This window comes from Chlamydomonas reinhardtii, chromosome 1 (genome assembly GCF_000002595.2).
Source record: "Chlamydomonas reinhardtii strain CC-503 cw92 mt+ chromosome 1, whole genome shotgun sequence".
NCBI classification, from domain to species: domain Eukaryota; kingdom Viridiplantae; phylum Chlorophyta; class Chlorophyceae; order Chlamydomonadales; family Chlamydomonadaceae; genus Chlamydomonas; species Chlamydomonas reinhardtii.
In genome coordinates this window covers 7,595,382-7,610,801 of record NC_057004.1, presented here as the reverse complement: position 1 = coordinate 7,610,801, position 15,420 = coordinate 7,595,382, and the positions used below count along the sequence as shown (strand labels likewise).

General features: G+C 66.7%; 3 protein-coding genes across 3 annotated transcripts in view; 2 read left to right on the top strand and 1 right to left on the bottom strand.

Moving 5' to 3' along the window:
* Window positions 1–76: 76 nt before the first annotated feature.
* Window positions 77–8,180, bottom strand: CHLRE_01g054900v5 (uncharacterized protein). Its single transcript, XM_043059029.1, has 8 exons — window positions 7,794–8,180; window positions 7,353–7,539; window positions 5,949–7,181; window positions 5,524–5,580; window positions 4,397–5,230; window positions 3,883–4,121; window positions 2,964–3,363; window positions 77–2,698 (listed from the first exon to the last, which is right to left on the bottom strand). The coding sequence occupies exons 1-8, from the start codon at window positions 7,844–7,846 to the stop codon at window positions 1,403–1,405; spliced, it is 4,299 nt and encodes a 1,432-aa protein (XP_042928943.1). The 5' UTR covers window positions 7,847–8,180; the 3' UTR covers window positions 77–1,402.
* A 130-nt stretch (window positions 8,181–8,310) lies between these two features.
* On the top strand, window positions 8,311–10,538 carry CHLRE_01g054850v5 (uncharacterized protein). Its single transcript, XM_043059028.1, has 2 exons — window positions 8,311–8,932; window positions 9,553–10,538. The coding sequence occupies exons 1-2, from the start codon at window positions 8,373–8,375 to the stop codon at window positions 9,677–9,679; spliced, it is 687 nt and encodes a 228-aa protein (XP_042928942.1). The 5' UTR covers window positions 8,311–8,372; the 3' UTR covers window positions 9,680–10,538.
* A 932-nt stretch (window positions 10,539–11,470) lies between these two features.
* The window catches only part of CHLRE_01g054800v5 (uncharacterized protein), a 13,806-nt gene continuing 9,856 nt past the window's right edge, over window positions 11,471–15,420 (top strand). Inside the window, exons 1-9 of the mRNA XM_043059027.1 lie at window positions 11,471–11,818; window positions 11,949–12,004; window positions 12,273–12,357; window positions 12,660–12,773; window positions 13,005–13,193; window positions 13,850–13,983; window positions 14,223–14,482; window positions 14,752–14,833; window positions 15,342–15,410. Of these exons, the coding sequence (XP_042928941.1) occupies window positions 11,701–11,818; window positions 11,949–12,004; window positions 12,273–12,357; window positions 12,660–12,773; window positions 13,005–13,193; window positions 13,850–13,983; window positions 14,223–14,482; window positions 14,752–14,833; window positions 15,342–15,410 (1,107 nt within the window). The 5' untranslated portion in view covers window positions 11,471–11,700. The remainder of the gene's footprint in view (window positions 11,819–11,948; window positions 12,005–12,272; window positions 12,358–12,659; window positions 12,774–13,004; window positions 13,194–13,849; window positions 13,984–14,222; window positions 14,483–14,751; window positions 14,834–15,341; window positions 15,411–15,420) is intronic.

Genomic DNA, 15,420 nt, shown 5'->3' with positions numbered 1-15,420 from the left:
GACGTCTGCAGGCGGCACGCGAGCCGCTGCCGGCCGTGACCGCTCTGACGCACCTCACCCTGCCTCACCGGCCTGAGACATCTGTAGCTTACAGTACTGCGCATCCGTAGCTTACAGTACTGCTGCGCACTGGGGCGCCGCATGCCATGCCGGCATGCCGTATGTTACAGGGCCGAGGGCCCGAGGTGGGGCCGAGGTGTCGCCGCTGTGCCCGGCCGACTCCGCCAGCTCCCGCGCAATCAGCACAGACATACCCGTAAGAGGCTACCAGCAGCCACGCCAGCAGCTCCTCATTCCGGGAATCCGAGTCGGCCGCCTGCCGCAGTACGGTAGTCCCGACGGCACATGCCGACGCTTCGACCGGGCAGCCCCCAACACATTGAAACGTCAACAACTACAAGCAGGGACGCCCTCATGAGTCATGACAAGCGCCGCCCGCAGCTTGGTGACTTCATCGCCAGCAGTTCCGGCGGCACTGAAGCAACGCGTGCAAGTCCTGCTGTAGGCCCAGGCAACACACGCAGCAACTTTCCCTGGACCACAGCCTAAGCGCGTTAAAAAGCAGGCCTGCCCTAGTGTATGCTGACAACGCCGGGGCGCAGGTGCACAGGAGGTGCGCTCCATGTTGCATCAATGCATGAACATGGTGCACCCACGCGCACACAAAGACAACGCTTACCCTTTCTCGTGTTTCCTAATACACAGCAACGCGCTGCTGGGCCGCCTGCCTAGTCCTGCAGCGCTCCCCGAACTATATAACCTCACAACTCCTACTCGCAATTGGATTCGGCACGCTGGATTCCTGCTCCACTCGGTCAGCTCTCCCTCCCTGTCCCCCCGCCCCCGCATCCAGCCGCAATGTAAGCAGGCGACCACGCCGAAGTGCCTGCTGTGCGGCGCGCCGTCCGTAAAGCCCGCCTTCCTGGCTCCACAGCGTCTCTGCCATGCCTGAACTGGGCTTCGCTGCCATCCTACCTACCGCTCAACTGCGCTCAGTGATCCCTCATACGCTATGGCGGTGTGATTATGCAATGAAAGATTTCGTCCGGCGCAAGCCTTGCCCCTCAATGCCATAACATGCTCCCAAACACTTTGTGATGCCTGTGCCATGCCTGGGCCCCATGTCACTCCTTGTGGCGCACCACACACACACACACACACACACACACGAACAGTCGCACACACACAACCCGCGCCACCCCTACCCGCCCTTTCGATGCTCCAACCCAAAGCAGCAAATGCACAAAGATTCGCACCGGTTTCGTTGTTCGACACTCAAACCCTCACATAATGCCGCGAGTGTCGCACCGTATCATCGTGCACACAGCCTGGCAAACGTCCTTCCTTGTGCTCTCAACCACGCAACATCCACGCGCTTTCTCATACACACACGTCCCCACTCTCACAGCACGTCCATCTCGACCGCCGTCCGCGGCAGCGCCAGCCGCAGCGCCGGCAGCAGGCGGTCCGTCACGTCCTCCCACACGTCGCCGTGCGGCAGGCCCACACGCAGCCGCCACAGCCCCTGCAGCGCCGCCAGGCCGCCCAGCGCCGAGCCCTGCAGCAGCCCGCCACACACGCGCTCCCGGTGCGCCGCCTCAGCCGCGGCGCGACTGCGCCGCCGGGCAGCGGCATCGGCCACGCCGCCGCGCCGCCGCCGCCGCTGCCCGTGTTGGTGGTGGTTGTGGCTGGCGGCGCCGAAGGCCGCATGATCACTGCCGCTGTGCGACACAACGTCCTCATCCTCGTCCTCCTCCTCCTCCTCATTGTCGTCGTCGCTGTCGCACGGTTCGGGCTGGCCGCCGCCCCCACGGCTGAGGCCCTCGTCGTCCGACTCCTCAGCAGACAGCCCCGCACCGCCACCGTCCTCCTCCTCCTCGGTGTCATCGTCGCTATCCAACCCGAAGCCATTCGCCATGCGCGCCTCCTCCTCCTCCGCCGAATCGTCAGCCGACCCCAACGCGTGATTGTGGTTGTGGTGGTGGTGGCCGTGATGGTGGTGGCGGTGATGGTGAGGGTTGCCCAGCCCGCCCGCACCCTCCTCCAAGTCGGTGTCGTCATCGCTATCGGCGTCACTGGCGGCGGCGGCGCCGCCGCCGCCAGCCGCCGCGTGCGGCGGCGGCGGCGCGCGGCGGTCGTGGCGGCGCTGGTCGTCGTACTGGTGGAAGAGCGTGGGCGTGTCGAAAGACAGCGTCAGATCCGTCAGCTGCGTCAGCGCCGCCAGCGCCCCCAGCACCGAGCCCAGGTCGCACGACAGCGCCCGCCACTCCGACCGAGTCCAGGGCCGAACAGCAACGCCGCCGCCGCCGCCAGCGGCAGCTGCGGCTGCCGCCGCCGCCGCTGGCCGCGGAACCGCCAGCGGCAGCGGCGGTGGCGGCTGCGCCGCCATGCCGTCCTCCTCTGTTGAGAGGTAGGCGTCGCTGTCGTCGTCGCTGTCGGGCCGACGTGCCGCCGCCAGCGACGCCGCCGGTGCCGCGCCGCCCGCCGCCCCGGCGCCGGCCTTGCTGCCACCGGCGGCAGCAGCGCCGCCCTTGCTCTTCCCCTTGCCCTTGCCGGGCTTGCCGCCCGCACCCGCAGAAGCAGCAGCTGCTGCTGCCGTTGCTGCTGCCGCCTGGTGTCGCGGGAACTTGGGTCGCTCCAGGGGAGCGGCGTCGAGCTGCAGCGAGCGCAGGCAGCGCAGGCCGCCCAGCGCCGACAGCTGCGGGAGGTGCGGGGGAAGAGGGACAAGGGAGGAGGGGTCAACGAACGCCGTGCGAGTTCTGTGCGCGAGCAGCAGAACAGGAGCCGGGTACAAGGAGACACGAATAAAGACGTCTCATAGCGTAAAGCTGGTCGCTTATCCATTCCATCCGTACCTCCCCACCTCCTCCCGAGGCGGCCCCCTTCCCTCCCTCCCTCCCCACCAGCCCCCCCCCTCTCCCCAGCCCCCCCCCTCCCGGGTCCCCCCCCCCGGTCCTCCCCACCTGCTCCGCGCTGAACCAGCCGGGCGCACAGGCGGGCGACAGGTCCAGGATGGCGCCGCGCAGGCAGGGCCAGTAGTAGTAGCAGGAGGAGCAGCCGCCCGAGGCGGCGGCGGCGGAGCCGGCGCCGGAGCCGGCGGCAGCGGCGGCGGCGGCGGCGGAGCCGGAGGCGGCAGAGCCGGAGGCGGCGGGATCCTGCCCAGCTCCGCTGCCGGCTCCGCCTCCAGCAGCAGCAGCAGCAGCAGCAGCAGCAGCAGCAGCACCTGCAGCTGCAGCTGGCGGCGGCCCCCTGAGCAGCTGGTCCAGTCGTGTGAGGGTGGTGGTGCCGCCCAGCCGCAGGTCCTCCAGCCGGGGCGCGCGGCGGAACAGGGTCAGGTCGGGCGCGGAGCAGTCGAACAGCCAGCTGGGGTGGGAGGTGGAGGGTTGGGGGGGGGGGGGGTGCAAGGATGTTTGGGAAAGCGGTACAGGATGGGGGAGAGGCAGGAGGGGGAAGGAGCGGGGTGGACGGGAAGACGGAGCGCAAGAGAGGAGTTGCGCGCGAGTGGATGACCCAGGAACGTGTCTCCGAGGTGATGGCAGAGGCCGTTACTGCCCGTCTCCCCCTACCTCGAAATCTCAAGCCCGCCCACCCCCGCTGCGGACTTGCACAATGCACACATCCCATGCGCTCTCTAACCTGTCCCTGTCCCTGTCCCTGTCCCTGTCCCTGTCCCTGTCCCTGTCCCTGTCCCTGTCCCTGTCCCCGTCCGCTCCAGCTCCCACCCGTATCCTCCCTCCTGGCCCAAATTGCGCGGCATCCCACCCTGCCCAGTGCACCCTGCCCCTGCTATGGGTTCTCGGTTAGGAAAGTTTGATTTTGGGACTGGAACGAACTACCCGCCCCATCCCACACACACGCCCCCCCATCGCCCACGCGGCTCACAGGTGCGTGAGGTGCGGCAGGTCGGGCAGCGCCGCCCGCGCCTCCGGGCTGTCGGGCCCGCAGCCCGGCGGCGGCGGCGGCGGCGCCGGTATGTCCACCTTCTTCAGCGTCAGCTGCAGCAGCGGCGGCGGCAGGCAGGGCGCGGGCGGCAGCGCCAGCGGGCAGGCCACCTCGCCGGCGAAGCGCAGGTACAGCGGCCGCAGCTCCAGGTGCTCCAGCCGCGTCAGAGCGCGCAGGCCCTGGGGGGGGGAGAAGGGGGGGAAGAAGGGGGTGAGGGGTGAGGGTAGAGGGGAGGTGAAACGAGGTGCGCAGACGGCGTGACGTGTGACGTGCAAACAGCCCATTCACACCCCCCGGCGCAGCCCCACCGGCCAAACACACACACACACACCCGGCACCCCAACCCCCTTCCCCCTGTCCTCCCAAACATTGCCTACCGTCTAACCTCACCATCTCAGCTAATCGTGAGTATCACCCCCGGTATCCCCCTGCCCCCGCCCCCCCCCCTGCCCACCTTGACCGCCTCGCGGTCGTGTGCCGCCGCCGGCAGTGTGTCGTACAGCGCCAGGTACTCGAGCGAGGGCATGGCTGCTGGCAGCCCCGCCAGCCAGCCGCGGCACATCCAGGCGGCGGGCCGGCAGTCCTGGTCCACATACCCGGTCACCGCCAGGCTCTTGAGCTGCGTGTAGCCGGCGCCGCGCACGTCCAGAAGCACGGGCGCCACACGCGTGTCGGCAGGAGGAAGCATGGCGGCGGCGGCGGCGCCGCCGCCACCGTCGTCGGCGGCTGCGCCGCCTCCGGCGGCTCCGCCTCCTCCTCCGGCGGCTCCGCCTCCTCCTCCGGCGGCTCCGCCTCCGGCTCCGGCTCCGCCTCCCCCGCCGCCCATCATGGCGAGCTGTGTGACCATGGGCACCAGCGCCAGGTTGAGGAAGCACATGTGGGGGCTGAGCGGCGCCAGCTGCAGCTGCAGCACACGCGCGTCCAGCGGCGCCGACGCCGCGCCACCGCGGTTACCGCCGCCACCAGCGCCACCGCCACCATCGCCGCCGCCCCCATCGCCGCCGCCGCCGATGTTAAGCTGCGCCAGCTGCTGCGCCAGCAAGCCCAGCGGCGGCGCCAGCACCTGCAGGCCGGGGGCGGGACCGCCGCCGTTGGCGGCGGCGGCCGCCGCCGCCACCTGCTCCTGCAGCGCCGCCAGCACGGCCTGCAGCTGCCCCGCCGCCGCCAGCATCTGCGCGGGGTTGGGAGCTCCGCCGCCGCCGCCCGGGCCGCCGCCGCCCAGTCCGAAGATGTGGCCCACGTTGTTGAGCACGGCTGCGCCCACTGCCTCCACCACATCCAGCTCGTCCTGCCGTGCCACAGACGGGCGTGCAGTGCGAAGTGTGCGCGGGCAGGTCAGAGAGGGAGATTTCCGCATTCATGCATGGTACATGCCTTGTACACGCCCCCCCCCGCCCCCATACTTGACACACATTCACACAATACCCACGCCCCTCCGCCCGCGCCCCTGGCCCCCACCCAGCCCCCTGCGGGCTGGCTGGGTCTTGGTTTGGTTGGGTATGGAACAACTTTACCCCCAATGCTTTTACTTTGGGTTTGGAACAAAGTACCCCACCCCCCCATCCCCCGCCCCCTCCTCACCTCCAGTATGTCCAGCCGCACGCCCAGGTGCAGGTCCTCGGGCTCGGCCAGCGAGCCCTGCAGACACCACCCAGACACACACACCTCACACAGGTCAGAGGCCACAGACCAGAGCAGGCGGAGAGCCGTGCGGGCGAGTGGTGTACGACAAGGCGCGGCATGACGCACGAACGAATGGCCTATGCGCACCAGGATGCAAGGAGGCACGCACAGCTGCGATGCCCCCTCCCCTTCCACCACCTCCCCCTGCCCGCTGCCCCCTCCTCTGGCGCCGCCGCCTGAGCCCGCGTCAACAGCGGGTAAGACGCCGCACCAGCGCTGATGCCCCCCCCACCCACTCACCCACCCGCCCGCCCCTCCCCCCCGTGGTTGTGGGTCCTGGTCCAGTCGGGGCCGTTGGAGCCCACGCCCCAACCCGCACCCACCGTGAGCCCCAGCTCCTCCCCCAGCAGCCGGTTGTAGGCCGCCAGCACCAGCGGCGTCACGTCGTACGGCGGCACCGCAGCCTCCGCCTCCGCGCCCGCCTCCGCACCACCATCACCGTCCCCATCATCATCACTGGCGCCGTCGCTGTCATCGGCCGCATACAGCTCCGGCGGCGCCTCCGGGTCCGACTCATAGCCCTCCTGGAACAGCGCCGCCGCCGCCTTGCCGCCCGCAGCCTTGCCGCCGGCCCCATTCGGCTGCTGCTGCTGCTGCTGCCTCCCTTTCGCAGCGCCGCCCTCCTCTGCGGCCTTGCCCCCGCTGGTGCTCCCACCAGCTGCGCCCGCCTTCGCCCCCTTCCCGCCCTTCCTCCCGCCCTTCCTCCCAGCCTTCCCCCCCTTCTCCCTCCCCTCCGCCGCCGCCGCGCCGCCCTCCAGCGCCGCCACCGGCACCGTGGGCAGGTCGCGCGCCGCCACGGACACCGTCACGTTGACGTCCATGCGCGTCACGCGGGCGCCGCGCTCCACGATGAGCACGTGCAGCCCCGGCTTGGGCGCCAGGTGGTCCACCGAGTCCCACGGCTCCTCCACGTCCTCGTACTCCCCGAAGTTGACGTGGTCGCCCTCCTCCTCCTCATCCTCCAGACCCAGCCCAGGCGGCAGCCCCAAACCGGCGGCGTCCGCGGCCGCAAGGGCGGCTGCGCCGCCGCCGCCGGCAGCTGGCGCCGCCGGCGGCAGCCCCTCCTCGCCGCCGCGGTTCAGCCGCCGTGCAAAGGTGAGCGCGAAGTTGGTGAGGCGCTGCGGCAGCGGCAGCGCCATGAGCGCGGGCAGCTGCCGCGGGTCGGAGGGCGGCGCCACGCAGCGCAGCCGCAGGTCTGTGAGGGCGGGGCAGGCCGGCTCCAGCGCCTGGCACAGCGCGCCCACCGCCGGCAGCCGCCACAGCGCACTGGTGTGCCCAAACGCCAGCGTGCGGAGCGCGGTCAGGGAGCCGGCGGCGGCGCGCGCCAGCGGCCCTAGCCCGAGTGCTGGCGGCACGGCGGCGCAGAGCTCTAGGAAGGTGAGGCCGCGCAGGTGCGCCAGCGCGGCCACGTCGGCGGGGGTGAGGGCGTGGGGCGCGGAGGTGAAGGAGGGGTTGCGGCTGAGGACGAGCGAGGTGAGCTGCGTCAGCGGCGCCAGGGCGGTGAGCGCGGCCAGGGACAGCTGCGGGTCGGCCGCCTCGCGCACGGGCGTGTGCACCTGAGGGGTTGGGGTGGGGGCAGCCGTCCATGAAAGACGCAGCGGATCAACAGCTTGTTGTTAGGGGCGGGAGACGGTGTGCGCTCCAAGCCCGCTGTGCTGCTGTGTCGGTGCATACACGACCCCGATAACCCACACCTCCCGACTGCTCCCACCACAGGCGCCCCTCACCTTGAGCTGCACAAAATGCCGGTTGGTGGCCAGTGCCCGCAAGTGTGCGTCAAAGCCGCGCTGCGCCGCCGCCACCGCCGCCGCCCGCTGCGCCGCGCTGGCTGCGCCGCCGTGCGCCGGCGGCTGCCCCTGCGCCCCCCAGCGCGTCACATCCAGCGTCACGGCGCCGTGCAGGTTGCCAGCGAAGCTGCGAAGAGGTGGTGAGAAGAGGGGGCGTGGTGTGTGTGTGTGAGTGGGGCCGCTAGCGCCGGGACGGGTGTCGGGTGACGTGCGTGGCGCGCTAGCGGAGCCCCAAATGCTGACAGGTGCGAGATCGCGGCAAGGTGACTCGGGAGCGAGGGAGGGAGCGCTGGGCAAGGGAAAGAGGCCAGTCCTGCGCAAACGCGCGAGAACTGGAACGATCCGATGGTAGTGATCATGCCGCCGCCCGACCCCTCTCACCGTGCGCGCGCTGAATCCACAGCTTCAGCCACACAGCTCATGGTGCTGTTCATCGCGGACACTGAAAACGCGTCCCGCCAAGCGCGGCAAACCCCGAAGCACGCAGCTGCGGTAGCTGCATCGCAGTGCTCTGCTAGTGTGCGCAACACCACTCCATTTTGGAGAGCATCACCAGAAAGGTCCGCCTCCGACCTGCCACGGTGGTTCGAGACGAGTTGCTTGGTCGAGCCACTTGGGCCGCCCGTATGGCTGCCGCCACAACAAGGCATTTTTAGTGACCCCCGACCCAAGCACAAAAGAACCTGGTCTGAAAGAGGGCCCGAGGGAAAGGAATAGAGATTACTGAATAAGAGGCTGGTCTCGAACTGCTCAAACTTGCGTTGGAAGGGGCATACAAGGATACCAATTTAGCTGAGATAACAGCTCAAACCCAACGACATTGGAGGAGGCAGCAGCGGGGGGAGAGGATGAGGACTCAGATCGTTGGGCGCCTCGGTTGGGCTCCTTGGCAAGTTTCCGGACGTTTGTTGAGTTACCAGCGTTCAATTTTGTTTATAGAGGTCGTAACACACCTCGAAAATGGCTCAGCTGCAGTCCACCCGTGCCCTCGAGGCTGTTTCGTCTGTGCGTGGCCGCCGCGCTGCTTTCATGCCCGTGCACTGCAGCGCTAGCTCCAGCCGTGTGTCGAGCAGCGTCAGCAGCAGCGTGAGCAGCCGCCTGCAGCCCGCCCGCCCGGTCCGCTCAGCAACTTTTGGTCCCGGTAGCCCAGTTCGTTCCCGCTCGGCGGCCCTGTGCTCGGCCGTGGCAAACGGCAAGCTCATCAGCAGCACGGAGGTTCCCGCGTTCATCCCCCGCGATGATATGATGGACCAGCTGTTCCGGTGGACGATGATGGAGGCAGGCGAGAGCGGGCAGCGCAACTTCGGAATGCCCATGACAATTGAGCCCGTCTACTTTGAGGAGCGCCTATGGGGCTTCAACGTGGCCATTTTCAAGGAGGGCGTGAAGCTGACTGACCTCGGGGTCATGTTTGACAAGGAGGTCGTCACGAAGCACGAATGGGTGGGCCGCGGCGAGGACGGCTTCCCGGTGATGGAGGGCAAGGCCGATGACGTCAAGGGCAAGATGTTTGAGATCTGGTGAGGAACGGGGGCGGCAGGAAGGGCGGGACAGGCGCGGAGGGGGCGGGAAGGGGGTGGCGGCGGACAGGGGTGCGCACCTGCGCTTGTGGGGCGGGTTGAAAGGGGCGTAGAGGGTCTGCTGGCCGGCGATCATGGGACCTGGACGCGGCGCGGGCGTTTGGGTCAAGGCAGGCACTCGAGTGCAATGACCGGGCATGACAGGGGAGGGCGCAGCCATGCGGGGGAGGGGACTGTTGCAAGGGCGCGGGCAAGGTTGATAGCAGCCCCGCAAGCAAGAGCTTGCGTGAAGGCAATGTCTGGGCTTAAATGCCCGGGAAGGGGAGGCTGGGGAATTGTTCGATGGGTCTGGGGCTTGGTCGTCATGCCCTCATCGCAGCTGCAATGAATGGGTCGCCGCCGAACGGGTCCTGTTCGGTGCCTGGCACACACACATGCACACACATGCACATGCACTGCAGACTGCAGTCGCTGTCAACACACGCACACGCACTGGCTGCTGGCGGTGCCCTATCGCCCACCACCCAGCCCTCACTGTCCACATGCCCTCACGACCGCCCCCCCTCACGACCGCCCCGCCTCCCCCTCACGACCCCCCCCCCGCCGGCCCGCCCCTGCAGGAAGATGGACAGCGAGCCTGTGGGCGAGGACCTGCGCTCCACCATCCGCGCCTACTGCACGGCGCTGGTGGCGGCGCTCAACCGCTACTACGCCTTCGGCTCCGTGTTCGTGGACGACGCGCAGTAGGGAGCAGGCATGGGAGGGGAGGAGCAGGCAGGCGGCAAGGGGGCGTGCTGCAGGGTTGGAGCAGGGCGCTCGGGCAGAGTGAAGGCGGATGGGCACGGCGTTTGGCGGGCTTAGGACGAGGAGGAGGTGGAGGCGCAGGAGGATAAGGCACGGCGGTCGAGTGGACTGCCGTGGGCGGTGCCGGTTGGCGCCGGCCGCGACAGCGGGAGCGGGAGCGGGAGCGGGACCGGCACGGGGCGCAGGTCGCAGCGTGCGGAGCGATTCAGGGCAGGCACGTCGCGCGGGTGGCTCGAAAGGTTGCCAGGGGCTGATCTCGTCGGTCAAGCCGGGGTGCCCTGTTATACGTGATCCGTGGTGGTTGGGATCTATGGGGCGCGCAACTGCTGGTCTGGTTGCGGCTGTGGGTTGTAGCCGCCTGCCGCATCGGCGGCTGGAGGTGCAGCGGTATCAAACATGCGTTGATCGGGAAGGTGGTGTGGCGTGCTGTGTTCCGGGCATCGGGCTTGAAGCAGCATTGCTTGTCTTGCGCTTCGGCGCACCGGGGGACGTTTGATGTTTTTTACAGTCTATGTATGCAAGTATGTTGGTTTAGCCCTATCGAGGGGCCTGTGTGCTGTGCGGTGCAGGCCGACGTGTTCGGCGGATGCCAGCACAGCCGCAGACGTTTATTCTTTTGTCGTTCGTTTGTTGGTCAGTGACAGTCCACTGGCGAGGGTGCTGTAATGAAAGCCTTGCATCTAGAGCACGCACAGACCCGGTATCATAGGGGTATCACAAGGCGGCAAGGATTGCCCGCGGTTGTGTCGGCGGCGTGTTAATGCGGGAGACCTCTCCAACCACTCCCATTAATGGTTGTGCTTGCCCCCCGCGACGCTTCCGCTGTTGGCACCAAGTGGCAGCCCAGCACTTCGGGGGTGCGGGAGGGCCAGCAGCAGCAGTAGTAGCCGCTTTTCGGCGCAAGAGGTGTATTCACCACGAGGCGCCGAGGCGGCTCACCAGCAGGCGGCTCCCCAGCAGGTGCGGTGGGGCCAGCGCTGCCAGAGACAACCAGACTGCCAGAGCAGTAGGAGCCGCCGCAAGGGCAGCATGGCGCCGGCCTGCGCCGGCATAGGAGCAGCAGGCAGAGCCGGACCGGTACTCCACTACTCCGGTAATACGGTCTGCTATGCTAAGATAGCGGAAGGCGCTATGCAGCGCGGGTGTCTGCGAAGCTGTATGGAGCCCGGCAACACGCACGAACAGGGCTCCTATCTTAATGTCTCCAGACATTAATTGGCCATTTTGGCCGTTTCCTAGACATTCCTCCCGGGGGCTTATGTCTGGGGTGAGACTTTGTTGGCCCGGGTTTGGGGCGGGTTTTGTCCGAATTCCTATGGAGAAGTCCCCAAACCGCCATGTGCCCAGACAATAGATGGCGGCCACCCGGCCGCTTTTGTCTGGAGCTAGACATTACCCCAAAAACAAGATACGACCCCTGCGCACGAACACAAACACACGCGGCGTGGCCCCCCTGCTCCCCGGCCCGTTCAACCAACCCAACCGCAAAATTGCAGCACCGGGGCACACATGTGGAAGCATAACATGTCAAAGCTCTCAAACTAACGCATCCCCCTTTGGGCGCTGTGAGAGAAAGGATAATAAACGTCGCGCCTAAATGCGTGCACTCGGCCACGGGTGAGCGGTCTTTGCGCTCTGGCCCCGTGCATGTATGCGTAGCTATACCGTATCTCATGCGAACCATGCGTTTATGGATTCCAGTGGCCAACAGAGTGAAAACGTGTGCACCCAAACGTGATGAATGCAATGCGCACAAACGGTTGCGTGCAGACAAGAGCCGAGCGCCAACACGGTAATTGCTTTTTCTACTCAAGAAGCTGAAAATTACTGTCTTTGGACGTCTTTGCCTGCGGCATTGAACAAACTCGTTTCGAGTGTTGCACCTTGCACGCCTCTGCGTGCTCTCTTATTTGCCCCGCGAAGTCGTCAATTCTCCAGACTTTGTGTATAGAACCTCTCTAAGAATGAGTACGCCCGGGCCCAAGGGAGCTCAGGAGCTCCCCGCGCCCGAGATAGTCATTTCAAGTCGCGCTGGCGATGTGCTCATCAAGCACACGACCCTAAAAGCTGACCACTTCCCCAGTAAGCAATGCAAGCGATGTAACTGGTTCGGGCCAAAGCAAGGGTTTCACTTGCGGAGGTCTTCCATCGCATGTGACTGTTACGCAGCGTGCACCGCTCCCCTGACTTGCCCCTGCCCTCTACACCACAGGTTGCCACAACACCAAGCTGGTGCCGATTATGGAGGGTGCTCCCAACTTCCGGCAGGTCCGGAACACAGGCTGGATGGCACTAAGCACTCGGGGTTGCGGCATCACGGGTCGTCGGGCCAGACGCGCGGGCATGGCTATGTGCCGTATCCATCAGCCGTTATTATCTCAAGGGGTGGCTGCATGGCCAAGAGTAACAACACGCACCTGGATTGTTGGGACGGCGCTGACCTGCAAGTCTTGTTTGCACCGCTGCCAGCCCAACACCAGCGCCGCCAACCCAACAATTTCTCCCCACGTCCCACAACCCCACCTTTCCGCACCAGATCCCCAACGTGCCCGTGTACGGCGTGGCCATCCCCACCGTCACCGGCCTGCGCTCCGCCCTCAACGCCGTAGGCGCAAACAAGGGTGCGTGCCGTACCGCCGTGTGCGGCCACTGCTGCACACACCGGGTTGGGTCCTCGTGACACACCAACAGCCGCGCACCCTCTTTCCTGCCGCGTTCCTGGGGCTTGGGCTTATCTTCCATCCCCATCTCCCCGCCTCCAGCCTCTGCTTGTCTTGTCCTGCTTCCTTGCATCTCTAGTTTCTTACCGGAATGGCGAGGAGCCGAGGACAGCCCCGCCTCTTGCCTGCCCTCCTGCCTTGCCTACTGACCCATCTACCCTTCCCCCTCTCCCCCCACCCCAATCCTACCACCCACCCCCCAGGCGCCCGCAAGGTGTACTGGCAGAACATGCGCGAGGAGCCGCTGGTGTTCATCAACGGAAACCCCTTCGTGGTGCGCGAGGCGGACCAGCCCTTTTGCAACCTCGAGTACACAGGTGAGGGGGGGGTTGGGTCGGGTGGGGGGCGACGGGGTGGATTGCTACCACCATTCCCAACATGGGAAGCAGCCATCAGTCACCAAGACGACGCGGGAGAAGGGAATGGTGTGGGCATGCCACATACCGCACACACATACACGCACACGCACATGTTTCCTAGTGCTCTTCTTAACACACGCACACGCACACGCACAGTCACACACACCCCTCTCCCTCCGCTTGCACCAGGCATCGACCGCAGCCGCGTGGAGGACATGGAGCGGCGGCTCAAGGAGGACATCCTGGGCGAGGCGGCGGCGTTTGGCAACCGCATCCTGGTCAAGCACGAGAACGAGGACCTGTCGCTGTACGACCACTGGGAGCCCGTCACGGCGGCGGACGTGCAGACGCCCAACGAGGTGTACGCCGAGCTGCGGGGTGAGGCAGGGGGTGGGAGAGGGGACGGGTGGGGAGAGGGTTGGAGGGGGGTTAGGGTGGGAGGAGGGGAAGGGGAGAGGGTAGGGGCTGTAGCTTCACGTCAGAACTTTAAGCAAGCAAGCCGAGTGAACGAGAGCTTGGGTTGGGTGGGGGGGAGGAGGGGGAGGGGGGGGAGGGGAGGTGTTGGGTAGATGGAGGGGTTGGGGTTGGGAGGGAGGGGAAGGGAGGGAGGGGGGGGTGTCATGGAGAAAGGAGTGATTCCAGGGGGGAGGGAAGGGGGAGGGGTTTTGCGAGGAGGGTTCATATGCCCACGCCCAACGGATAGGTCCCATGCGGGGCGGGAAGCGGGCAAGGTGGATGGGTGGGTGGTTCTGTGAGGGCAGGCGGTGAGTGGGCGCGCGATGCAGGTCTCAAGAGCCATTTACGGAGTAGGGCCTTGCATTGCCAAGCCTCCACCCGACCTGCCTTTGTGCCCTCGGACCCTGCCCTACCCCATCATTCAACCACCACTCCTGCACCCCCACCTCCCCCCACCCCCCCGCTCTCCCCGCTCCCCCCACCCCCGTAAACTTAGTGCATATAACCCCCTACCTGGCTACGACTTCACTGCGTAAACTTAATACGTGTAACCCTCCCGCCCCTCCCCTGCTCCGCAGCCGACGGCTACCACATTGACTACCTGCGTGTGCCTGTCACGGACGAGAAGGCGCCCAAGGACTCGGACTTCGACATGCTCATCCAGCGACTGTGGCCCAACCTGGGCGGCGCGGCATTCATATTCAACTGCCAGGTGTGTGTGTGGGGGGGGGGCCAAGGGAATGGCGGCGTGCGTTCAAGGGGGCGTAAGTGGGAAATGACAAGCGCGCGCGCGTGCGATTGAGGGGCGTTGGAGGTTGGTTGTTTACCCCGCTCACATATATGGTATTCCTTGTAACACACAATTACACATATCATAAGCGCTCACACCCTCTCAACACACACGCTCTCACTCCTAAACACACTCGCACACACACACACACGCACACACAGATGGGCCGCGGCCGCACCACCACCGGCACCATCATCGGCACGCTGCTGCACCTGCGCAAGCTGGGCGCCTTCCCGCCCGGCGCCAAGAACAACATGCCGCTGTCGCCCGCCGGCTCCGGAGCCGACCGCGCGGCGGCGGCGGCGGCGCCCGCGGTGCCGGTGTGGTTCCCGCTGGCGCTGCAGGCCACGCCGCCGGTGGGCGAGCAGACCAAGGACAAACTCAAGTGGGGCATGTACGACGTGGTGCGCTCGCTGCTGCGGTGAGTGCGTGTGAGTTAGTGTGTGTGTTAGAAAACGAAACGAGAGCCCGCCCAGACGTGTGTGTGTTTGTGTGTGTGTGTGTGTGTGTGTGTGTGTGTGTGCTGGTGCTGGTGCTGGTGTTGAAGAGCACAAGGAGATAGTGTGTGCTGGGCGTGTGCGTGTGTGAGGGTGAGCGCGCAGGGCCCTCCCTCCCTCCCTCCTCACCTCTTCCCGCCCTGCCCTCCCCTCCCCTTCCTCCCTCCCTTCCTCCCCCCTCCCAATGCCGCAGTGTGCTTGAGAACGGCGTGCAGGGCAAGGCGGTGCTGGACGCCGTGATCGACCACTGCAGCCAGATGCAGAACCTCAGAGAGGTGAGGAGGCGAGGGAGGGGGGAAGGCAGGGGGAGAGGAGGAGGAGGGAGGAGGCAGGGGGGGAGGAGGGGGCTTGTTTGCCCGAGCGCAACGAAATAGGGGGGAGGAGGAGGGGATCAGGAGGAGGGAGGGAGGAGGGGAAATGGAGGTTGGCTTTCACCATTCCCAGTGGGCAAACGGAGTCGTGGGGGACGCGGGCCATGAGTGGGTACGGAAGGGCGGGTGGGTCCGGGGGGCACAGGGGGTGGGGGTGTGCGGGAGGAGGAGGCCGCAGGGGCCGCAGGGGGGGGCACCAGGGACCAGGCGGGGCAGCCCCGCGCGCCTGGACACGCCATGTGGACACGCCGTGTGCCTCGCCCTTGATACTCCTGTTACCCAACCTCCCGCAACCCTGTCGGACGTCGGCACTTCAAACCTGTGACCTAAGCACTCCCTTCTCCACCCCAACCCACCTACACCCACCTTACCTCCGCACCCACTCCCACCCGCCCGCCCGCCCCGCTGTCAGGCCATCGGCTCCTACCGCAGCCGCTTCCTGAAGGAGATGCGCGAGCGGCAGCGCGCCTCGCTGCTGGCTGTGTGCCTGG

Excerpts from the sequence above, each read along its gene's own strand:
- CHLRE_01g054900v5 (XM_043059029.1), bottom strand. The coding sequence starts at position 7,846 with ATGAACAGCACCATGAGCTGTGTGGCTGAAGCTGTGGATTCAGCGCGC. Across the intron at positions 5,581-5,948 it reads GGGAGGAGCTGGGGCTCACG|GGCTCGCTGGCCGAGCCCGA; the intron begins GTGGGTGCGGGT and ends TGGTGTCTGCAG. Across the intron at positions 3,364-3,882 it reads CTGCCGCACCTCACGCACCT|CTGGCTGTTCGACTGCTCCG; the intron begins GTGAGCCGCGTG and ends CTCCCACCCCAG.
- CHLRE_01g054850v5 (XM_043059028.1), top strand. The coding sequence starts at position 8,373 with ATGGCTCAGCTGCAGTCCACCCGTGCCCTCGAGGCTGTTTCGTCTGTG. Across the intron at positions 8,933-9,552 it reads GGCAAGATGTTTGAGATCTG|GAAGATGGACAGCGAGCCTG; the intron begins GTGAGGAACGGG and ends CCGCCCCTGCAG.